The sequence below is a fragment of the Planococcus citri genome, chromosome 3, assembly GCF_950023065.1.
Source record: "Planococcus citri chromosome 3, ihPlaCitr1.1, whole genome shotgun sequence".
NCBI lineage: Eukaryota > Metazoa > Arthropoda > Insecta > Hemiptera > Pseudococcidae > Planococcus > Planococcus citri.
The window spans coordinates 28,756,413-28,780,728 of NC_088679.1; the positions used below are offsets into that span (position 1 = coordinate 28,756,413).

General features: G+C 33.0%; 3 protein-coding genes across 6 annotated transcripts in view; all 3 read left to right on the forward strand.

The window, feature by feature from the left end:
* The window catches only part of LOC135841180 (KICSTOR complex protein SZT2-like), a 28,072-nt gene extending 26,269 nt beyond the window's left edge, over nucleotides 1-1,803 (forward strand). Inside the window, exons 51-56 of the mRNA XM_065358016.1 lie at nucleotides 40-384; nucleotides 455-639; nucleotides 710-913; nucleotides 988-1,162; nucleotides 1,245-1,508; nucleotides 1,575-1,803. Of these exons, the coding sequence (XP_065214088.1) occupies nucleotides 40-384; nucleotides 455-639; nucleotides 710-913; nucleotides 988-1,162; nucleotides 1,245-1,508; nucleotides 1,575-1,697 (1,296 nt within the window). The 3' untranslated portion in view covers nucleotides 1,698-1,803. The remainder of the gene's footprint in view (nucleotides 1-39; nucleotides 385-454; nucleotides 640-709; nucleotides 914-987; nucleotides 1,163-1,244; nucleotides 1,509-1,574) is intronic.
* Nucleotides 1,804-2,404: 601 nt separating this feature from the next.
* LOC135840371 (uncharacterized) lies at nucleotides 2,405-5,209 on the forward strand. Of its 3 annotated transcripts, none has more exons than XR_010557731.1 (9): nucleotides 2,405-2,669; nucleotides 2,745-2,807; nucleotides 2,914-3,009; nucleotides 3,102-3,205; nucleotides 3,431-3,509; nucleotides 3,950-4,071; nucleotides 4,686-4,776; nucleotides 4,843-5,026; nucleotides 5,107-5,209. XR_010557731.1 is itself a non-coding variant. In XM_065356865.1 (8 exons), exons 2-8 carry the CDS (start codon nucleotides 2,772-2,774, stop codon nucleotides 4,960-4,962), a joined length of 648 nt encoding a protein of 215 aa, XP_065212937.1. In that variant the 5' UTR covers nucleotides 2,406-2,620; nucleotides 2,745-2,771; the 3' UTR covers nucleotides 4,963-5,209. The 3 variants fall into 3 exon arrangements, 1 of the variants encoding a protein (XP_065212937.1); XR_010557730.1 differs by having other exon boundaries at nucleotides 2,408-2,620; XM_065356865.1 differs by having other exon boundaries at nucleotides 2,406-2,620; nucleotides 4,843-5,209.
* A 2,842-nt stretch (nucleotides 5,210-8,051) lies between these two features.
* The window catches only part of LOC135841909 (protein BCL9 homolog), a 45,947-nt gene continuing 29,682 nt past the window's right edge, over nucleotides 8,052-24,316 (forward strand). The window contains exons 1-7 of one of the 2 annotated variants that reach the window (XM_065359131.1): nucleotides 8,052-8,266; nucleotides 8,926-9,316; nucleotides 9,826-9,927; nucleotides 10,346-10,429; nucleotides 11,143-11,405; nucleotides 11,475-11,708; nucleotides 12,122-12,467. In XM_065359131.1, coding sequence (XP_065215203.1) covers nucleotides 9,046-9,316; nucleotides 9,826-9,927; nucleotides 10,346-10,429; nucleotides 11,143-11,405; nucleotides 11,475-11,708; nucleotides 12,122-12,467 — 1,300 coding nt within the window. In that variant the 5' untranslated portion in view covers nucleotides 8,052-8,266; nucleotides 8,926-9,045. The remainder of the gene's footprint in view (nucleotides 8,267-8,925; nucleotides 9,317-9,825; nucleotides 9,928-10,345; nucleotides 10,430-11,142; nucleotides 11,406-11,474; nucleotides 11,709-12,121; nucleotides 12,468-24,316) is intronic. The other variant, XM_065359132.1, reaches the window with a different exon arrangement.

Sequence of the window (24,316 nt, forward strand, 5' to 3'; positions counted from 1 at the left end):
GAAATAATGCGATTATAATTTTCTTATTTTTCTTTCCAGTTTGCTGTCAGTTTCTTAGACGAGTGTGACCGGATTAAATTTCAAATGCATTTACATTCTTTTACTTACGATTACCATATGAGATGCCTGCATCAGTACATAACCGATCAGCAGCCTTTGCTTAGACACGGATATCATATTATCGAGTTCTTAGACGATTTTATGAAGTATTATCCTAAAGCTTCGAATTACGCTCGAAGTCTCGTTCATTCTGAAACTGTGGCCGTCGAAAATGTTACCATTTCTTCAACTCAATTATTCGATTATTTATTGACTCATGGAAAAAATTACAATATGGTGGCGTTTTGTATGTTACCTCAAAATGGTGCTGTAGGATTCGGAGAGGTTCGTATTGTGTATTTTGAATATCGAGACAGGCAAAACGGACTACTTACGTGATGATTTTTTTTCATAGGGTGCTCAAAATAATCAGTACGTGCTGATTCAGAATAAACATAAATCTGGTGTATCATATAAAGATTCTAATGATGTACAACAAACGGACGATTTCGATATTACGGTCATTATGTCACATATCGATCACGCAGAGACGCAGAGAACGATGAAGTTTCAAGTTTACATCTTATTGACCAGTCGCAGGTAATTCATAATGGTTGAAATAAAATTAATCGTTGCGAATATTTGTTCATAATAAAAAGTATTTTTATAGGGAATTGTATCCTAAAGTTGAAGTAGAACAAAAACTGGGTAAATTTCGTACAGTTTCAACATCTCAAGATTATTCATCCTCGAACGACGAAGATATCAATTTGAAATTCACCATCGATGCTGATGGATCTGGATCTTCAAGAGAATCGCACGATTCTAAAGAAACGAAGAAAAAAAGAGGCGTTCCTCTTCACGTTGAGATTAAGTAGGTACCTAGGTCTGTTCTCATCCTCGATCTCTGAACCTGATTTGTAATAAGTTGAATTCAATGTATTATAGGCAAGAATTAGTCAATTATTTGGGTTACTATTCGTCGCACGAAGAAACTATACAAAATTTAATGATGGAAGAGGTGAAAGAAACCAAGAAATATATCGAATGGATGGTCACTCAGGGTGCTTTCGATTGCCAAACTCATTTGTTATGGAATAAATTACTCTGTTCTTCTCCGGCGGTAATTAAACTTTTAATTTTTTATTTCGCTTGAAAAAATTCTCATGTTGTATTATTTTTTATTTTATTATGTATTCTTGCAGCCATTAACCTACCCCGAACTTCAACATTTGTTACGGTTGGCCGAAGTAGTCGATATAAGCAGTATGGATGATCAATTAAACACAATTCTCAGTCAACCTATCTGTTGGTTCCAGTCTTTCATTAAAGCCTTAACTTCAAAATTATCCGATTGTTGTCATTTATTCTCGGCACCAAATAACGCTACCCAAGAGTTGCTCATTCTTCATCCGCAGTACTCCAATGGATTTGTGATGATTGTTTTGGATTTACAAAGAAACACTGCCGTGAGTTGAACATATTTATTTTAAATTTGAATCGAATCGAATTTTTTATTCATTTTATCGTTTTAGGCAATGAACTTGGTATATCGTAAAGACACCAGTAGTGAAGAAGAAGCTCGTGTTGAATTACAAACTTTATTTGAGCAAGTTATTAATATGAGTTGTTATTATTTATGGCTCGATGCTTTTTAACTTTTATGTTATTTTTTTTTATACCTAATTCTGTTTTTTTGTACTTATTTATTATGCTTAATGCATGATGTTATAATATTTTTGAATAAATTTTTCGACATGTTGATTTAATTGAAATTTTGCTTCGGATTACGTATTATTTATTTCGAGATGGGTTCAATATCGTCGATAAGAAATAAATTAGGTGCTCTTCATTGAGTAAGTAATTAGGGATGTTCGAGCGCTATACAGAACGCTACAGAATTTACAGAAAATGTAAAAAATGAGGGTTTTTGAGTGCTCACGAGTCATAAAAGACTCATAAGTCAAAAGGGACTGCGGACCGCTGTGATGCAGTTTTACAGCTAACTGTTAAATTTTTTTACATTTTTTGTATTTGCTGGCGGCTTCTGTGCGTAACTTGCTGGAGAGTGCTCGAACATACCTCATATTTTAAAATGTCAAATGACACTGAAACGCTGATTAGATATTGGCTTTGTCGAAAATGTCGAAATCATTTTTCAAAGTATGTCATTTGCTCAACTTATCAGTCAAGCAATCTTTGAAATGGTTTTGAACTATTTTTTTTTGATTTCTAATTTTTTCACTTAGTAAGTAAAGTATGTTTAGTTGGTTAGTTGCCATAATGCCAATGTTGCCATTCACAATTTTTTGAAACAGAACTGTGGAAAGTCTCGTCCTTTGACTATTATCTAAATAGGTAGTCAAAGGTCTCGTCAGTCGTCACAGTCACAGCTTAGTCACATTCGTCAATTGATAACATACAAACACCTGATTATTTTATTTTCCTTTCAGTCCATAGGTTCGTTATTTCATATTATTGTGAAAACTTGGTTTTTGTGATATTTTTTATGTAGTATAGTAATTGCTGTCGAAGTGTTGAAGGATAATATATTCTGCATTTGTATAAATACCTATCCTATGTAAGTAACGTCATTTTCTTCACTGATGAGTAAACTTTTAACGAGATAGGTACGTTACCATGTACGTTCTGTTACTCTAATCGTAACTCTAACTATACTTACGTATTTTTTTTTCTGTTTCAAGTAATTGGAGGAACATATTCTAGATATTATGGAGGATGACGATAAACCATGCACCCTTACCAAGGTAATTATTTAATAATTTCTTGCATATCTTTTTAACAGCCGAAATGGTACTCATGTACCTACTTCATTTGTTTTTTGATATTTTGCCTCTTTTTTTTCTGGTTCAGTCCGAATTGAGAATAATATTTGAAAGACTTAAAGAATGGGATCGGAAACATAAAAAAAATATGGAAGATTGGGAAAAAAGGATGAAATCATTACAAGTAAGTAAAGTATAATGATCATACATTTTATAAACATTACATATTACATTACTATTCTTTAAAATCAACATGCTCTATTTGTTTGTCTACAGAAAAAATTGAATCTACTGAATGAACTGAATGTACTGGATTTTACTTTAAATATATCTGAAGACAAGGACGAGACAGGAATCGTCGAGGGGCAAAATTTGTTTGAGTTAGTATAATTATACCTATTATAGTACCTATACAGCATTGAGCATATGCATAAATGCATTTCACGCGAGTCTGTTTTGTTGTGAATATACCCGTTAACACAGTTCACACCATGAAGTCACTTTCAATTTAAAACATAGGCCCATTACTCGCGCATTTTTGTTTCCCTCTCTTTTCTTTTTTCGTACGAAACGATCTAACTATAAATTGTGCACCCATTTTTCAGAAATTCTCTGGGTAAAATGGAGGAAGAAAAAGAAGATTCAAAAATGAAGAAATCGGAAGTTGGATCAACGCAAGCTGATGTAATTTGCCAAATCATATTATCTATATCGTATTATACATTTCGTATTAGGTAGTCTTTAATTGGACTTTTATTGAAATTGCTGCTATTCTACTTTTCAAATCATACACTTTCTAGAACTTTTGCCCTCGCTTCGGCTTCGCTTAGGTCGATCATTCAAGATACTATTTTTTGAAACTTTCAAAGATATGGAAATTAAACAGAAAAATTCACTCATTATACTTATTCAAAACGCATGAAAAATGCAAATTTTTTATTGTTTCTGAAGATTTATTACTAACTCGCTTTTCAAGATTTTTTGATAACACAGTGTTCAGCACGTTAAAATTTTGATTATTGTCGGCAAAATGTCACACATTGTTGCTACAGAACTGATTGGTTACCTATATCATGTATGAAGCTTTTTGAACTTTTTCTCAAGCCATTTTAAAATTTTTTCAGCTTTCATCTGTTATATATTGGCCGTCAATGACAAAGTACGATCCAGGGGATTTGCTGGATTTTCTTTTGAATAGCCCTGAAGACCATGGGACAGGAATCGTCGAGGGACAAAATTCGCTTGAGTTAGTAATTATATAGTATTATACAGCATAAATGTATTTTATGCAAGTCTTTTTGGTTTTGAATACCTATTAACACAGTTCACACCAATACCATGAAGTTACTTTCAATTTGAAACATAGGCCATTACCTACTTATTTTTTTTAAACGTAAATTTTATCCTTCAAAGTCATCAGATGGAAAGAATATTATTCAGTGGAAGAATTTCTTTTATGGTTAGTCTCTCTAAATTACTCCATCGTCAGGGTATTAATCCAATAAACACAAAGGAAACGTGTAAGCCAATGTTTTCTTACTTCAATGACTTTTTTTTATTCTGGTTTTTGGAGACAGTATGAAGGAGAGATCGTAAACTTTTAATCGACTGTTGTAATAGTGGGTCTAAATATGGTGGGTAGGTTAAAATTATACTGTTCCACTGTTAAGTATTGTGGATTTTGTTTTTCTTTTCGAAAAAGAAAAAAAATGTGCTGCCTATTAATTATGTATTCAGAGAAAAATGTGCATTGTGCAGTTTTGTTTCCCTCTTTTTTCTTTTCAACTCCAAACACCTTGTGGACGTGTGAAAGTTGGTTTAGCTAGCGCGATACGATTATTTTGTTTTTGTTATTTTTAGGCTGAAAGTGAAGAAAATAGTCGTACCAAAGCAAACTCATAATGAATCATTGAAAAAAATGGAAATAGAACTGAAAGAATACGAAGCTGATGTAATTTCTCAAATCATTATCCACACATTTTGTCTTAGTTGTTAATTGCATTTATTTTTTCAATAGTTACAAAGAAAACATGATCGTATGAAAAAAGAAATGGAAGCGGACATAATAGAGTTAAAAGAAAAACAACAAAAGCTGGAAGCTGAAAAAATTCAATACCAAAAAGAACTCGAGTCGTAATCGTAACCTTTGACTATTTTTTATCTAAATTAATAGTCAAAGGTCGTAACAGTTTCGAAAGAGGGTAAGTATTTGTTTTCCTGAAGTTTGTGTCCTCTTTGAAAATTTATTCCAACCAATTCTTGTATCATTTGTTTTGTATAGATTAACCATTAAGGAACCACAATGATACAATAGGTACTTCATTGTGATAAATTTTTTTTAAAGGAAGAAAAAAATGTCTCAACTTCGTAAATTATCATCGACCTTAACCCTTAATTGCATGACATTTTAAAATTCAGTGAAAAAATTTTTTTTTGTTAGTTTTGGTGGTCTATAACATGGGAAAAATAATGAAAAAAATCATCCCCCCAAAACAACCCCCGAAAAGGGTGAAATAAAGTGTGTTCCACATATGGCACATTATGTATTCAATGATAGAAGTAATGTTCCATTTTCGGAACATCTGTGCCGAAATTCAACTAAAAATGATTGAAACAAGTACACAGCCGGTATGAAAAGTAAAGCTATGATTATACTGAACTTAGCAGTAAACTTATTCCTTATATTTATCACTCAGGGCCAGTCGCAGAATGCGGATTTGAACTCAGTTTAACATAAACTCGGTTTAAATGCGAAAAAAAATTGTTCGCTATCCAAAATTATGTGAATAAGTTGACGGTCAAGTTTACAGCTAAGTTCAGTATAATCATAGCTTAATAAAACAGTATTTGAGTACTCGAGTGAAAAGAAGGAGTTTGTGATAAGAGAAAGTTATCACCTTTTTGGAAAAATTTGTTCACTGAAGTGAACCCATGATGTTCCAGATTTGGAACACTCTTTTGGAAAAGTTTGTTCACTGAACTCTAATGTGCCAGATTTGGAACACTCATATTTTCGGTCACCAAGGTAATATATTTGCAGGTCGGTCGTTTTTCGTTCATTCTACATCAACTAGAGACCGCCAACTACCTAGAAAAAATTTTTTCAGGTCATTTACGGTAGATTACAGCGCTTCCACAGAGTTTTGAAAACGTGAGAAATCAGCTGTTTTTGAAATTCTCGCCTGGCTGAATGTGAATGACTGAATGTTTGTATTTTTTTTTTATATGGAGGGAATTCTATTCTAATTCTATCAGGGATGTTCCGTCAAATAACTCAAGTTATTTTACTGTAAAATAACTGTGTAAAATAACGTAACTTTACATTGTCAAATAATGCGAATTGTTTGACACATGTCAAATAACTAAAAAAATGTAAAAAAACTACAAAAATGCTCAAAATCGAATTCTCACAAGCCAATTAACAAGTGAAATTTGAATATAATTAGATTTGAAAGTTTTGTGAAAATAAATGTGAGGAGCTCATTGCAAAAGTAGCCCTTGTCACATGAACCTATGCGATCTCCAAAGCTCTCCCTTGAGCGTACCCAGTATCATGAATGTAAACTCTATAAAGCAATTCCTCTCGGGGCTACTCAGGGTAGACTAACTTGACGGTCATTTCAGCATTACAACATGATCTCCGCTGTTGGCAATAGGTGCAATCGAGTAAAACGTGTCTAAAAGTTCATGTGACAAGGGCTACTTTTGCAATGAGCTCCTCATGTGAAAAGGAATGAGATGAGATCAAAGGGTACTGTTGGAAGAGCAATGATTGTGAAAACAAATCCAAATAATGATATTAATGAATAAATTTTCATTGACTCGACTGTGATTTTGTGTTTTAAACGTTATTTCATGAGATGAAATGAAAGTGTTACTCTTTGCAGCCTTACTGGTGGTAATTTATTTAAAATTTTTCCATTTTGAAACGAATTTTGACTCGTAATCATTCATAATTCATTCTTAAGCTGAAAAATTACTGAGTTATCAGTTGTTATCAGTGAATTTTCCTTGTCTGTGATTGGCTGAATTATTTTACATTCTCAAATGTAATTTTACATGTTATTTGACACTAATAGTTATTTGACAGTTCTTTGACATGTAATGTCAAAAAAGTTATTTGACATGTCAAGGAACATCCCTGAATTCTATATAACTTTTTCTGTAGAATGTAGAAACGTTCCGAAAATGGAACATTATGTTTCCGAGCAAAAAAAATATTTTTTTAACACTTGTAGAATTTTTCAAAATGAACGTTCCATATTTGACCCATTATGCAATTAAGGGTTAAATTATCCTAATTATTGTAGAAAATACGAGTTGGTATTATTTATGGTTCGATGTGGCTGGATGCTTTTCAACATTCGTGTTACTTTTTTTTATACCTACCTAATTCTGTTTTTTGTAGGTATTTATTTTTATTATACCTAATGCATGATGTTATAATATGTATTTTGAATAAATTTTTCGACAGACATGTTGATTTAATTGAAATTATTATGCTTCGAATTACGTATTACGTACCTACTTATTTCGACATAGGTTCAATATCGTCGATAAGAAATAAATTAGGTGCTCAAGTAATTATTTTAAAATGTCAAATGACATTGAAACGCTGATTAGATTAATATTGGCGTTGTCGAAATTATTTTTTAAGTGTTTCTTTATTTGCTCAACTTATCAGTCGTAAGTTTGTATTCTGAAAACGAAAAGCGCTCTTCATCAACAAAAAATTTTCCAATAGAATAAATTATTTCTTCTTAATTCTGTTTGTATTTTGTTTTGTAATAGTTAGTAAATAGTAATGGAGCAATATTTATCGTAAATCATAATTCTAACGATAGGCAAGTTTTTGAACTGAGAAAAAAAGCTGTACACGTCAGTCATTTCATTCACCAATCACCAAAATGAAATCAATGATTTTTGATGGATCAATGATAGTCGACAACGCAGAAAAAATAAAAATAAAAATTTTTTTCCTCTCAGCTGTTCTTGATGAAAGCGACCCTACTGGAATTTTTTTAAACCTAAAAACCCAGTGAGTCCAAAATACCAGCGAAAAAATTATATTTCGATTTTATCGTTTTCACAGATGAAAAAAAGCAGAACGGAAAGTAAAATACGACGATTTTGTTGATAGCGCTACATGCGGATTTTTTTATAACTTCAAAATGGCGAATTTTATTTGCAAATTATCTCATTTGGCCACACTGTTTTATAGTTTCATTCTTAAAATGGCTGTTTTGATATTTACGGAGAATACAAATTAAACGTCACAAAGTTATATTTTCGATAAATATGTGTTATAAAAAATTTTCAACATGAATTTTGCTACCGAAATATTGTATTTAAAAGTATAGTGAAGTTTTCAAGTACCATTTCATCTATAATCGTTATCTGCGTATCTGGTAATAAATGAAAAACGAACGGAATCATCATACGTTAGTATTCTTATTTTTATTATTATTTTACTATATTTATTCGAATTATCTTCCTAACTCGTCCCTTATTTCTCAACATCGATCGAGTAATTAATTAAAAATCGCCTAAAAATGCCTAATCAACCGCTGGAGTGTTTTTTATTTACCAAAACAAAACACCGATGGAATGCAATTTTCATGGTTTTTCATCGAAAAACTTCAACTAGTTAGGTGTAATTTATTAATTTCATCGATCGGTTTGAAAAATAAATCGTATTTTCGAGTCAGCGTAATCTTTCGATCGCAGGGTGATTGAAATTATGGCAAGATTTCACACGTACCAGTGATTTGATAACTGCATCGAGGGATTGTTTAGATTCCTGTGGTATGTGTTTTTATCGAGTATTCCGGTAAAATTGGACTAATCGAAGTGAAATATCTCACATTAGAGTAAAATACGCTGATAAAATCGAGTTAAAACCATAGGCATGTGATATTTACTAGGTATAAGGATTATGTAAACAAAAGTAGTGGGATGTTTATTCATACTGGACCAGTGGCTTGGTTAATGTTTATAAATTACTTATCGGAACCTATGAAATAACTCACCGAGTCGTATTTATTTTTAATTACGTTATGTAATTTGTTACGATACTAACGTCGATTTGGTTTGTTTACAGGACCGGTGTTTTGGCAAAATAACCAAAACGAGGTCTAAAAAACCGAGGAAGGAGAAGCAACAGTCTGAGTTGCTTCTTGGTTCCAGCGATTCAGATGAACCAGAGGATGATATCCTGTCCATGGCTATGATTAAAGAGAAACAAAAGGATAAATGTGGAAGCGCTGATAAGAAGGGTAAAAATAATTCAAGCGGTTCAACGGTGGTCGGCAATAACGATGATTCTTTGAAATCCGACGTCGGTTTAGAAAATGATATTGATATTAAAGACGAATCGTTTAGTATTGCCGATGATATTATGGATAAAGTTACGACTAATTCGCCAACTACTGTAGCATGTTCGTTCACTGATCCGAAAAATTTTGTCGCCATGGATATCTGTCCTGTCGATCGTGAGTGTGAATATGTTTTGCTTCGCTCTCTCTCTCTCTCACTCTCTCTCCCCTGTGTTTTTCAATTTCCAATTCCCTGGCCAAATATCATATTCGCAGTATAACCGACGCGATTAATTTAGCGTTCGTTTAAAGGTTAAATACAAGTGGAAAGAGTTGAAAAATTACTAATTAACCGTATTTGATAAGAAACGTTGCGTCGAAAAATTTACACATCTTCGTGATAAAATACTCGCGTATACGGTACGGTGCATCGATGAAACGCATTATATTTTCGGACTATTTATGCGATATTCTATTTACGCGGCGGTCAACTAGAAAAAAAAAATCGTATGGTTTGTTTACATTTTAATACACGACGCGGTGGTATCTTACGATGTATTGTCAAAAATTATCATAATCGTCGTATTGAATTTATCGTTAACTTAATTTTTTTTCTCGCATTGCTTTGTTTTCCCTCTTTTCACTTCCGCGTTTAATGTTTGTTTACATTCGTTCTGATGTTACAGCTAAATTAGATGGCAATACGTTCAATAGCAATTTGTCAGCAGCGTGTAAATCGCAAGTTAAGACTGAAGACATAATAAGTACAGATGCTGACTTCTCCCCAGGTAATTACATCTACAAATAGTTTCATCGGCTCATCAAAGCTACTCAGGAGGCGGTCTCTTTTGATGTAGATTCGCCAAAATCATTACTAAATCTGATTCGATGAATAGATTAATTCATATTTCGCTAAAATAGACGAACGAGTTGAAATATTCAGTTTGGTTTGTCGAATGTTATTATTATTGCGATGATTTTTTTTCGCGATTGTGTAAATTTTTGACAAATTTCATGGATTTTGAGGCGGAATTGGAAATTATTTGTGGTATTTTATTTTAATTTACAGTTTTTTGAATCTGATTTAAAATTTTAAGATTATTTTCGAGTTGATATTTGATCAATACTTACTTTTATTTTGTAATCGTATGTTTTATGTTATTTTTTATGTACGATTAATTTTAAATAACTCGATTCTTGTTTCAGATTTTATGCTAGATGGCCCATTATCTTCTTGTAAGCCGCATAAGACTGAAGATGTCATGAATTCTGATCCTGGCTTTCCTCCAGGTAATTATCGAACTGGATGAGGAAGCTTCTCAATAATTCGCACTGCCATCGTAACGAGCTGCTAAGTTGCAAAATTTCGTGGAAGTTATCTAATCGTGAATTACCAGAATTCACCTGGTTTGACTACGTAAATTTCTAGAAAATAGTCGTTCGAATGAGCAAGTATTTCGTAGAATTCGCGAATATTTATGAAAATATTCTGAATGCATTAATCGTTGAATTCTGAATAATTCGATCAGTTGACATATTTTCTCAAGAGTTTTGAAATTTGTCTTGATCGTAGGACTGATCGAATTTTCAGTTTTCATTTTTGAAAGTTTTATGGTTTCAAGCCTCGTACTGATGCTAAAATTGTAAAAGACGATTCTAAATTTAACGTATTATGGTCGATGAAAGATTGATATTGATTTTAAAATTGTCTGTACGCTTATTTTAGCTGTATTTGAGACCAAATTGATCTTTGTATCTTCAATTGTTTTGTAAAAATGTGAGGAACTCATTGAAAGATCCATGCAGACTGCAGAGTGACTGGAAAATACTTTCAATAAGTTCAGGAGATTTAAATTTGAATTTTAAAGTACGGATATTGAAATTGTTTCCAACAACACAGGATTGTCTAATTTTTACGTCGAATATGCGTTACGATGCCTGATGCGAGATATTTTCCAAAATACCTACCTACTAATTTCGTTTATTTGATGTTTGCCCTACAGATTCATGCAATAGTATGCTATCGTCGGTACCGATGAACGTTGGTTCATCGGATCCTATGGTCGACGGTATGCAGCCTTTATCTAGCAATGTTATGAATAAGCAGCCCTCAACGATAGACGCTCAATATATGCAGCAGCAAAGTCAAGTGTTCGTATTCTCATCACAGTTGGCGAATAAATCAGCCGACTCGGTCATACAAGGAGAATATCCCTCTATTATAGCGTATCATTGTGCTCAACAAAACACGAAGAAATTTCTAGAAGTACGTATCCGGCTATTTGGATGGAAACTAGAGCACTTCAGATGATCTAATGTTTTTTTTTCTGCGCAGAAAAATTCGCATAAAGTGAATCAATTTAATAGACAGAATTCGGCGCCTTGGATGAACAACATAGGTCCGATGAAACAAAAACATATGCCAGTTGGTCCCAATAGATGTGGAGTCGGCAGGGGCGGTTTTCGAGGTCCTATGATGGGTCCTAATATGATGAATCACGCTCCCGGCATGCCCGGATCACCGGCCGGTATGAATATGCCTCCTCGTTTACCAATGTGGAATCAACAAGTACGTGAGATAAGGAAATGGTTTCGTTATTTACTCGCCTAGATTTGTCTGAGTGTGTCTGCGAGGTACCAAGTGTTGACGTCACAAGTCACGTGATGTCGTGCTGAAATGCAGGGATTCGGATATGATCTGTGTATGAAATTTGAATTCGAATCCTGTGTGAGCTCTGAGGCTATTGAAAATATCAGCGATAATATGCCATTTCACTTTTTTGTTTTTATTAAATTTTTCCTTCGAGATTTGGCGTCCATGGAAAGTTTTTAGACGATTATATTCGTGAATAAAGCCGAGGGTGAGATTCAGCTCTGTTCTAGTGATTTGTGACCTAACACTTGGCACCTCTAACCCCTTTACAGTTACGAATCAATAGATCTTAATTTGTATTAATTCGATATTGTTTTTTTTTTTCACAGGGCAATATGAATCCTATGAATGTAAATAACGCTGCTAATCAGCACGGTGGCCATATGATGTCGCCGATGTGCAATAATAATGTAATGCCCGGATCCGGGCCGCCGGGCGGTCCAATGCAGCCCCAAATGAACCCCGTATTACCAGGACAAATGGGTCCGAATACTGGCCCCATGATGCACGGCGTAGGCATGCCGCCCATGAAGTGTCCGTCGCAACCTTCGTCGATGGATATGATGGCCGGTGACTCGAATACCTCGAATCAATTATTATCAAATAACGTGTTACCTAATCTCGGCAATTTCACCGATGATCAGCTTCCCTTGTCTCCGCAGACGTCGCTGATAGGTATGATTATTTTTATATATTTACCATTTTTATTCGAGTTCATTTTTATGTATCGAATTCACGACAAGAATAGAGTTGGTGAGGCGTTTTTGGTGTAATTTTGCCCGTCCATAGCAGCTGACTACGATTTTTTAACGCAAATAGAAGGAGATTCTCTTTTTGAATTAGGGCTTTGATCGAAATTTGAAGGCTCAAAGATCTTTTACCTACGCTGTCAGGACTCTAACCTAAAAACCATCTAAGATTGATCAATTTTTTTAAAAAACTCATCCAGTTTGAAAATATAATTTTTTCGCTATGAAATGACTAGAGCTCGATTGTTCGAAAAATTCAAGCATTCTCATAGGCACCTATTCGAAAAGTACATTTATGATATATCGAAAATAATGATAATTTTCCAACTCGTCTGCATTTCTCTTTCTTTCATTTTCAAAGTTTCAATACTGCGAACACACCAGTGCAATTCATGTTGAAAAATTGAGTCAATTAATGAGATATTCAACGATAGAATTTATCGTCGTCGCGTATTATCCATTCGTTGCCGTGAAAAATTTCATATAATTATGATGAACGAGTTTGAACAACTGTTTTTCTCCAACTTCAGCGTATTAAACTCGTAACTGCTAGAACTGCCTGTCTCATTATTTGTAGGTTATGGTATCGTAGAAATGCAAAGCAACGAGGTATTTCTTGCCATAAATTATTAATCCCTGAAGGATGGAATATTATCGTGACTGACGTAAACCTAGTGAAAAATATTCATCTTGGGTAAAAAATTTTAATCAACAGTGTTTGATCGATTATTTGTAATTAATCGGCTTTCGATGATTTTGTTATCAGATTATCGTCCCTTGTTTGATAATTTTAATTTCGAACAATTTCTCCCAATGGTGCACAAAAATGAAAAAAAAATTCGAAAATTTTCAAAAATGTGCTGTGGGTGCAGAATTTTAAAAATTTGTGCATTTTTCCTGATTTCTACGTTTATGGGATCCCAGCTTTTCTTCAGTATTTTATCAGCCAGTTATTTTTTCAAATTTATTTCAATTAATACTTCATTGGAGTAAATGATTGAGTGAGCAGTAAATTAATTTTATCAACTGAGAGGCCAAACACTACTTTTCCACCTTCCAAAAATCCAAAAAATTTCATTATTCAATCGTCTGCACCTCTTGATTTTTTTAGAAAGAGATTGTGGAGGGGAGGGATTTTACTCTGCTTTGTAATTTGAAGAAAAAAAGTATTTTGTGAACTGAGCCTGATAATGAATAGAAATTAGAATTATTTCATCATTAAAAAAATTTAAAAATATCGACTAAAAGTGGAAAAAAAGAAGGAATGTGTATTTTTTATGCAGTAAAATTGCATTAACTATGTTATATGTACCTGTAAATCTGAAATTGATTTTAGTTCACTCGCGACGAGAAAAAAATTTAATCGAATTTCGTCGTCAGAGGTTACTAGATTTGTCTTCTTCTTCTTCTTCTTCTTCTTTTTTTTTTAAATTTTTTGTGTCTAATTTTATTTTGTTTTTTATTGTTCGTGTAAATTTTGATTAACCAGGCTGTTAGGCAAAAAAGTAAATAGGTACTTGGATACCTACATTGCACCAATTCGTAGTATTTTTTAATAATTATGGAGCCAATCGAAATTCTATTTATATTAAATAATGCAGTATTCTTAATTAAATGTTATATAATGCGAAGTGAAGTATGCATTTTTGATGACTCGAATTCATGAAAGTATTTATGTGAGAGATCGTGAATAATTTAAAATTTCATAATTTGTCACAAAAGAGAATTTCTCGTGATTTTACGTATCATCGTAATTATCATCATATGCGCTCTTCTCGAGGAAATAGTTAGCTTATTATGTAAAAATGATGTTTCAACGACCTCCTGTATCCGGATCAGTGAACTTATAATGTACCCCTTCGAAATTCTTGGGATCATTCGGATTATCGGAGTGCGAACCGTGATATTCCTTAGGTTTACCATGAGGATGTGAATTTGGATTTGGTGGATGATGCACTGCAGGAATCGATGATAGTTTATCAGCTTTGCATTTAGAAATATTGAACTAGAATTTAGAAAATGAAATCACATCTTGAAAGAGAGGTTTCTTACTCGTATCAACTTTCGGGTGAGTTGAAATGATTATGAAATCCATTCCCGACGAAAAATTCATTATATTTGTAAAATATGTATGTATTACGTTTGCTTGACTTACCAATGACGTGAATGATATTGTGAAAATGACGATAATTGTTGTTCTACTCGGCATCGTATCTTTTTCAAATTTGTGATTTCACGATTATTTCAGTAATCCTTGAAAAATCAATGCTTATCTGATCGTAGGATTTGTCTCATTGGTTAGTAAAATATGAAATTACGTATTATCGAATGATCGAATTAAAAAGTATTGTGAAATTGAATTCGAACCATAGGTAATTATGAATTTTTATAAAGTCGGTTAAATCACAGCGCGAACTTGCTGCTGTTTTATTGTTTACAAAGGATTACACTTTTTTGGCAAATTGTTGACCTTGCTCGATGTGTATTTTTTCAAAATTTCGTGTTGATCTTGATCAAGTCAGCAAGTAACAGTAACGAAACCATTTCATGTTACAAAGATCAAAATTTTGAAAAATTTGAAAAATATATTTGTACGTATCATGGGATGGATCCCCCCCGCCTCCCCGAAAAGGATTTTGACCAAATTCAGTAGAGACTTTCATTTTGAGTTGAAAATTACTCCGAAAAATTTTTAGCTTCGAAGGTAAGGTACCTCTGGAGAAGATAAATAGACTCTCTAAAAGAGGGCATTTTCGAAAAAATTGTGATTTTTTTTTGCTCTTGTCGCTACTTAACCTGTTTTGGAAAAAATGGCCTTTTAGGGTTCTACTGAGTGGTTGGAAATTTGCAAATCGCTTATTTTTTGCTTTGCAAATATTTCACTTTAATTATGCCAAAATATTGAGAGATATCATTCCTCAAACTTACAAAATATTTTAAAATCCAGTGGTGCCAATTTTTTTGACCTTGATGTCCAACTTCAAAAAAATCATTGAAAATATCGAAAAACTTACGAAATTTTTCTCGATTTATTTAAAGTTTGCCATAAAGGTCAAAAAATGAAGAAAAATGTAATACGTAAGGATATTTTTATACGTAATTCAAACGATTAAGGCATTATCTATTGTGTAAAAATGAAGCACACATATTTCTGAATTGAAGTTCAAAATACGAGTATGTATCTGTAATCTGTATCGTAATATTACTGATATTGCTCTTATAAAAGTGAACATTTTCTACGTTCTGGTCCTGTACGTATGTGCTCAGAATATCCAGTTGTTGGTCCCGTGCTGAGCAGGAGCAGGAGCAGGAGGGGGTTGCTTGTGATTTCCACCAGGAGTATGATTAGGGACATTAGGGTAATGCGACTGGTAACCATCGCATTTTAAAATGCTTGCCTAAAAAAATCGAGTATCTAAATTTCATACGAAAATGATACCTAACGAAAATATTCTCGTGGAATATTTTTTCAGCTGATCACTTGTTCTATGAATTCTGCATTTTTACTTACTAATAAAACGCATAATATTGCACAGATAAACATGGCGTTCAGCTTGAGTTGCATTTTTTCCTTTGTTTCAATTTGAAATTCTATAAACCCAGATATAACAAACACATCAGCACTATTCACTACCTATTGCATTTATGTATTTTGAGTCAATTTCGATAATACGAGCACATACAACGTGTAACAATATTCAACGTGATGAGAAGTTCGCTTTTAAATTACTTTTCATTTTGAAATTTGTGTGATTTTCAATAAGTATGTTGTCAAAAAAGAAAAAGACGAACGAACGAATGTAAACGAGAATTTTTGAATTTGAACAAGTGTTTGTAGCTTTGTAGTCATTTTGTGTAAAAAGAAGCAGAAAAAAATGCAGATTGTTTGAAGTATCGGTTGTAATAAAAATCGAGAAAATTTACGCTTACCTATGTCATTACCACACACGATCCTGAAGTTTTTTGCGCCAGGAGTCTGTTCAAAATTTGCAAAGGCCTGATCCGCGTCCCACTGACTTTTGAAAACTTGCAAAAAATAAAGAACATGTTTATGATTGAAAACTTTCCTCTCAGAGGTAACTTTACCCCAATTTTTTCTGGTAGAGTTGGTGAATTGCTGGTAACTTTTGAAAATCAATATTAAATTGCTGGGTTGAGATTTTCAAAAATGATTTTCTGGTCAATTAAGAACTTGGAAAACATCCTGCAGAGTTTCTTTCCAATCAATGATTTTTCATTATCAAGTTGAAACAAAAAACATTTCTATGATTTAAAATCTTCCTTGTAGAGGAGACTTTACTCCAATTTTATTGCAAAAATCTATAAAACCTCAAAAGTAAAAGAACAGGAGTAAGTTGAGAATGTATTTTTTGCTTTAATTTTAAGAATTTACAGTATTTGGGAGTGTTTTATTAACAGAGTGAGGTTTTTTGCATGACTTTCAATCGAATAAAAAAGTATTTTAGTTTTAAAAACGTCGATAGAGGTCTTGTAAGAAAAATGTTTCAACGACCATGTCCCAGATCCGGATCATCTAAATCATAATGCTTTCCTTCGTGATTCTTGTAATCGTTTGGATTATAGTCGGTAGTTTTACCATGATGAGGGTGTGCGTTTGGTGGAGTCGGTGGGGGATTGCCAGCTTTGCATATGGAAACAGTTGTCTAAAAAAACCACAGGTTTATTGGGAATTATTTTCGATATCAGCTTCTATTGTTATAATGATATTTTGCTGTAATTTTGCTGATTGGAATCGGCATTGTTTCTCTTCCTCTAACTTATAAAATTCGTCTAATAACTTATAAAATTCGTCTAAAATCGCGTCGTTTTCTGAGTCAAATAAAGATCGTGATGAATGATTTAGTGAAATGAAATTTTATTTTATTACGAGGTCTACAGCTTATGGAAGATTCTGTCAAGAATTCCTCAATCTAGAATTTGAAAAAATATTTCGCCGAAAGTGCGTAGAATCAAGTCAAAAACTTTTGTAAACATCATTATGATTTTATTCTGGTTGAAATTTTAAAAATCCTAATTTCCTGTTTACTGATAAATTTCCTTTTTGCCATTCTGATACACATTTTCTGTCCATTTTAGACTCACGCGTACCAAATTTGTGATCTATATTACATTTTCTCATTTGACTCTTACTGCCTTTGAATTTTTCCTTTTTCTACTTATCGTAAAATCTAGTTCGAGATCACAAAACACACGTTTAAAAATTGAAATTTACGATTACCTGAATCGGTTCAAACTATTATATGTATATAGTTACTTACGACAAATCCAGTTATAAACGCAAAAATTATGATAATTTTTCCACTTTTCATCGTTCAGAACTCAGTTTCAAATTTTTTAGCGTCACGAACACATCTGTTTTATCCATTTTGAAAAATGAAAATTCCTAGCTGTTGAACGATATATAATTCAAAAAAAAAAAAAGAAATTTGAAATCAAACTGAATGAGAATTTTTTGACCTTGCTGTTTTTTTCATTCGCTCGCATTGAAAAAAATGATACTCGAGTATAATAAAAGAGATTAAAAAAGATTAATCCTCGTTTTAATTGTTGAAATGAAATAGTATAATTACATTACAATCACCAAAAGTCAGCGTTTTTATGGCGAGTGGAAGTTTACGGGCCGAGAAATAAAATGGTCACGATCGCTGCTTGCATTGTGAGATATTTTGCATTTATGTATCATGAGAACACGTTTTCAGCACCGCACGTGCGCAATTCGATTTACTTTCGGTCCCAAGATCAAATTCAAAATTTTTTTCGCAGATTTCACGAAAGAAAGACGTAATTTGTTTTTTGGAAAATATTTGAAATATCGAAAAAAGTATTTCTGGAGTTTAGAAAAAAATTGTAGAAAATGGCGATGAATTTTGTTGAAAAATAGACATCGTGACGAGTATTGAGGTATTTTGTAAAATACTCGTACAAGGCAGTGAAAGTATCAAATCTCAAAGCTCAAACGATCAAGTATTCGAAAAATTAAAATTGAATTTTCAAAACTGAAACTGTACTATACAATATAATTAGTTACCTAATGTGCCCGTAAAAAAATAATTCGTTTAAACCGAAATTTTTGTAATTTCCAATTATGGTGAAAAAATTCGAGGCAAAGTACCTTACATAGAAATAATTCAACGATGAGAGAAAATGTTTTATATTGAAATTGCACGGGTAGGTAACGGTGTAAAGTTGTACATGAATTCAGTAAATCAATAAAACAATCGAGAAATGAAAAAATAATTGGAAAATTATTTCATCGGACTTTTTTTTACGACGGAAAAAATTCAATTAAGATATTCTTGGTCCGGTAATTAGAATATCCAGACCCAATGTCCATTGACGTTTTCGTAATGCCCAGTCGGTGGATTGTTATTGGGTTTGATTTCTGGATGTGGTGGATAGTTAGCTGGAGGAATTTGCGAGGGGCTATCCGCCTCACATTCGAAATTACTTATCTAGCGAAACGAAACACACGTACATCGATGACTTAAATATAGAAATGCTGAGGAAAAATCTGCGAAAGATTTATGTACTTACTATCGATGTGCATAATATTGCCAGGATGAAGATCGTTTTTGATTTTATTTGCATTTTACTTCTTCCTATTTCAAATTTTTTCACTCAACGGGACTCGGATAAATGCTCTTGCTTATAGCTGACAAACGTGAACTGAAAAAAAAAATGGAAATTGTCTACCTTGTCCAGTGATTTATTCCTTTCGAGAATTACGTATTTCGTGTAAAACGTTGATCATCGAGTTTAAACAACTGGGAAATGTTCGTTTTATTACTTTATGTACTGTTTGTACAGATTTTTTTTTTATTTTTCTAAAGGTATCGATTGAATTTTTTTAGCATTCTATATCGCTAAAAACTTTTTTTTGTGAAAATTATTGCAAAAAATAACGTGAATTTGAAAGTTTTAAAATTTAAGGTACACACCTGAAGTTTGTAACATTTAAATCAAGTTGGCCACTTCAATTTTAAAGATGGGCTATTGGTCATAATAACATTTTTTGTTCGCCAGCTCGATTACGGTCGATTACTGTTACCTTTTAAAAAATTCAAACAGTTTTTATTTTTGGAGAATTTTCTCAAAATTGGTGAATTTTTAATTTTACGGAGCATGTAACTTCTCCGAATCACAAGATTGGCTATGGCACCAGTTACGACAAGCGTTGTTCTTTGTTCGTCTCCTCGATCACATATCTACAGTTGAATGTTGGCGGACGATTCCTGGAGTCCACTCTGCATTTTGATACTAACGAGGAAAATGGTATCTTCTCGTAGATAGGCTTTCGAATGTTTCAACTCTTTGAAGGTTTTCTAGGATTCCACGTTGGGGAAACAAATTGCTTTGAAGAGTGTAATAGAGTACGTACCTTGCCCAATTGGCGCAATCACAAAAATTTAAGTCCGATTTCCGAAAAAATTTCAATACATAGTTGATGAAAATTTCTCTGTTTGCAGCTCTGATTTTTGTGTTCTTCATTCTTTGGACAAAAGCATTTCTTTCACAAAGTTTTCATTTTTGCTCAACTTGGGAAATGCCAGACGACCTTTTTTTTTACTATCGTTATTAATTTACGATTTTTAAAAAATGTTTTCAAAAAATGCTTTTGACTAACGTTTTTACTGATGTTGTTGAATTATTTTTGAAAAAGATTTCCAATTTATGTTCATTGTTTTGTTGGAAATGACGAATTTGAGCTGTTTCAATACTTTCATTTCCTAAAACGATTTACATATATCAAGAATACACCAAATGGGTAACATTAGTAACAATAGCCCAGGCAAACAGCAGAAAAAAAATAGGTGAACTCAAACATAATTGCGGGGGTGCTAACCAATGGTATGATTTCGGACCCTTTTCATCAATTTGGGGCCATATTATGCCCCTCCAAAAAAGTGACCTTTCTGTACCCACTTCATACATCAACTCTAGCTCCTAAAAGAATCCCATTCCCCAAGTTTGACTTTATATGATCAATTAGAACAGGTTCCAAGTCCCAAGTCATAAAATGTAAAATTACGAGTATCAAAATCACGTCACTTTGAGGAGTCTTAGCGTCACCCTCCCCCCTTTGGAACTTGGGAGTTGATCGATAGCTCATTTGATAGATATTTGAGAGGAGATTAAATTATCAGTAAGCTCATTTCAGTCAAAATTCAATACTTTAGGAGTTTTTGACGAAAAATTGATTTTAGGGGGTTTTGATCCACTGTAAGGGGGTTAGCTCGTGGGGTAGGGGCCACACAACCCTAGACAATACTCATCAAAAAACCCTTTGATCGCAATTATGTTTGGGTCAAATTGTATTCTTCCTGGGCTTTTGTGATTTGGCCAATTGGACAGGGTACTCCAATTACACTCTTCAGAACAGTTGGTTGCACCAACATGTAAACCTAGAGGACCTCCAAAGGGTTAAAGAACCGTGTAAAAAATGAAAATAATTATGTACTTATGGACTACTGCAGACAAAGGCTGCAGATAGCTTTGGAAAACATTTATTCATAATTCTATCATTAATTCGCTGTGTTTTGATGCTCACTTGTTTCGTATTCGGATTTTTAGAGCATTTTTTTGTTCGCTGAAAAATTTGGGCTTTTGAAGTGCACTTTCTCTTAGTGATGGCCTGATTGTACTCCAGAAAATTTGAATATGTAAATTGTACCTGTTTTTGAGGTTGAAACTTTTTTTCAGTTATAAAAAATTAAGAAAAATCAAAATCGAAATGCTTTGAAAATTAAAGTACGTTCAACTGGAAAACACAATTTGTTTTGTTGTTGCTGTCTTGTCCAATTTCTTGCTATTTTCTATAATTTAAAAAAAATTGTATTTCAAAAGCACTTTGCCTGGGTAATTCGTAATGAAAGTGAGCTTGTCGCTAGAACAATGAATGAAACATCACTTGTAATCGATACTACTCATTTTCTGTTTGTTTAAATTGAATTCTCATATAGGTAAGTAGCTAGGTACATGAAGTAAATCAGTAAAACACTCGAAAAAAAAATAACAGAAAATAGTTTTAAAATGATTTCATTGAATTTTTTCTAAGAAAAAAATTGATAAGTAATGATTAAGATATTTTTTTAAAATTACTGCAAAACAACTACTTGTGTTGGCAATCTGGTACTTCTGGCATTTAAAATATCCAGTGGTCATTCAAATGCACATTGGCATAATTTTCCGGGTTATTGGGATTTTTGGGGGTTTTAGTTTTACTGTTGGGAGGTGGTGTCGAATTGTAAGCTTCGCATTTGAAATTATTCATCTGGTGAAAAAAAATACATAAATTTTCCAAACGAAACACACGTATACCTACGAGTATTTTGGCTAAACATACTTACAATTAAAACGAATAATATTGCCAGGATATAGATGATTTTCGAAATCGTTTGCATTTTACGTCTTAAAATTACCAGACTGTTTCACTCGACGAAAAAATATACAAGCACAGCTCGCACGTATTAAACGATTTCTAATGAAAGTTTTTTTGCATTGAGAATTTTTTATTCCTCCTCTAATGTGGAAATTCGATTCATGTTGTGATTTGTGATCAATATTTGTAGTTTGAACAATTGGGGAATTTGTGTAGTGATAGTGAATTACATTACAACAAACTGTTAAATGATATGCTGCGTTTGTATATATTATTGAAAAAACACAACTAATTGGATTAATTTAAGCGTACATAAAAATCATTCTGCGTAACAAATGTTAATTCAGCCCCATTATCATTTTTTCAGAGATCTCTGTACCTCCGAGTGAGAATTTTTTTTCTTTCTTAATTAAAGGCAGGCATATCAAAAAATTGAAACCAATTTCCTAAAAAGTGAAACAGAAATTTTCATTATATAGCCCAAATATCAAAATAGTAAGTACTTACAGCAACATTTTGGTCCAAATTCTTAAATTTTTCAAAAAAAAAAAAAAAAAAAAAAAATACTGGAAAATGTGCATGGACAGCTACAATTGTGAAAAACATTTATTCAGATTGTTCATTTCATATTTTTTGTCTTGAATTCAGGCTTTAAAAAGACACTTTCTTCTTTCATAAATCGTATAGTGCTCTCTCGAGTCACCAAAATACGAAAATACCCGTTCGTGAGGTCCGAATTTTTTTTTCAGTTGTAAAAAACGAAGAAAAACCAAAATGAAAGTTTTTGAATATTAAAGTACAAATATCATTTAACTGGAAAACACAATTTGCGTTGCTGTAGCTGTCTCGTCAAATGTCTTGACAATTTTCTACAATTAAAAAAAAGTGTTTCAAAAGCACTTTGCCTGAGTAATTTGTATTGAAAATGGACTTGAAACGCTAGAAAAATGGCAAACATGACTTGTAATATGGATATGTACTACTATTCATTCTCTGTTTGTTTAAATTGAATTGAGTTCTCATCTTGGTACATAAAGTAAATCAGTAGGTAAAGCATTCGAAAAAAAGTAATAGAAAATAGTTTTAAAAATAATTTCATTGAATTTTTTCTAAGAAAAAAATTAATTAAGTAACGATTGAGGTATTTTTCGACTTCGTATTAGGGTGCGGCAGAAAAACCGAACGTATTTTAAATCGCTATTGCGCCTTCTGTATGCGAGTTAGAGAAACGAACAACCCGGCATTGGAAAGAGAAAAAAAGAACAATTTTTTTGGTAAAAAAATTTATTTCGATAGCTCAGTTGCTTTACAAATAAAATCGGTCAAAAGAATACCCTGATTTTGGATACATTTGCGAAATCTTGCAAAAAAAAATTTGAACACTTTTTCCAACATGGGCATCGGAATATCGTTAAAATGATGTCTAATCGTAGTTTTCAACTCCTCTAGATGATGTGATTTAGTTTCATGCACCTTTGCCTTCGGATACCCCCATAAAAAGAATTCACAAACTGAAAAATCGGGCGAGCGCGACAGTCAGACAAGATCGGCACTTTCCAAAATTAACTGGTTACCAAACTTCTGACGTAAACAAAATCATTGTTTTGTCAGGTGTATGGCACGTCTGGCCGTCTTGTACACTCTTCCTCGCCAATTCAAGCCCAGAGAACTCGTTTTGGCATCTCCTGGTTGCGTTTGCGTGTATGCAGGCGGAACAACTCGGACTTTTCATTAACCCTTCACGAACAAATTGGATTACGAGGAGGTTTTCACGGACTTCTGCTTACCAGAAGGGTTTTTTACACACAGAGCCAGTTTCTACGAAGATTTTGACCCAATGTCTCTACATTTTTTTCAGAAAAAAAAAGATTTTTCACGATCAATTGCGGAATGTTTTCAAAATTCGCGAACTGTAAAAATCTGGGAATCATTATTTCAAAAAAAGCACTCAAGCGCATAAGCGCGCTGTTGGGCTGACGAGTACTCCATGATAGTTTGTTATGGTATCAAAAAAATTGTTCTTTTTTTCTCTTTCCAATGCCGGGCTGTTCGTTTCTCTAACTCGCATACAGAAGGCGCAATAGCGATTTAAAATACGTTCGGTTTTTCTGCCGCACCCTGTACTATGGAACAACTATTTATGTTGGTAACCCGATACTTCTGGCACTTAGAATATCCATTGGTTAATCAAATGCATATTCGCATAATTTTCTGGGTTATTGGGATCATCGGGGGCTTTAGGTTTACCCTTGGGAGGTGGTGACGGGCTCTCAGCTTTGCATTTGAAACTATTCATCTGGTGAAAAAAAATATACAAATTTTCCAAACGAAACACATATTGTATGTACAGGGTGTCTGGGAAGTGGTGGTTCTGA

Excerpts from the sequence above, each read along its gene's own strand:
- LOC135840371 (XM_065356865.1), top strand. The coding sequence starts at position 2,772 with ATGGAGGATGACGATAAACCATGCACCCTTACCAAG. Across the intron at positions 3,010-3,101 it reads AAAGGATGAAATCATTACAA|AAAAAATTGAATCTACTGAA; the intron begins GTAAGTAAAGTA and ends GTTTGTCTACAG. Across the intron at positions 3,206-3,430 it reads GAGGGGCAAAATTTGTTTGA|AAATTCTCTGGGTAAAATGG; the intron begins GTTAGTATAATT and ends CCCATTTTTCAG.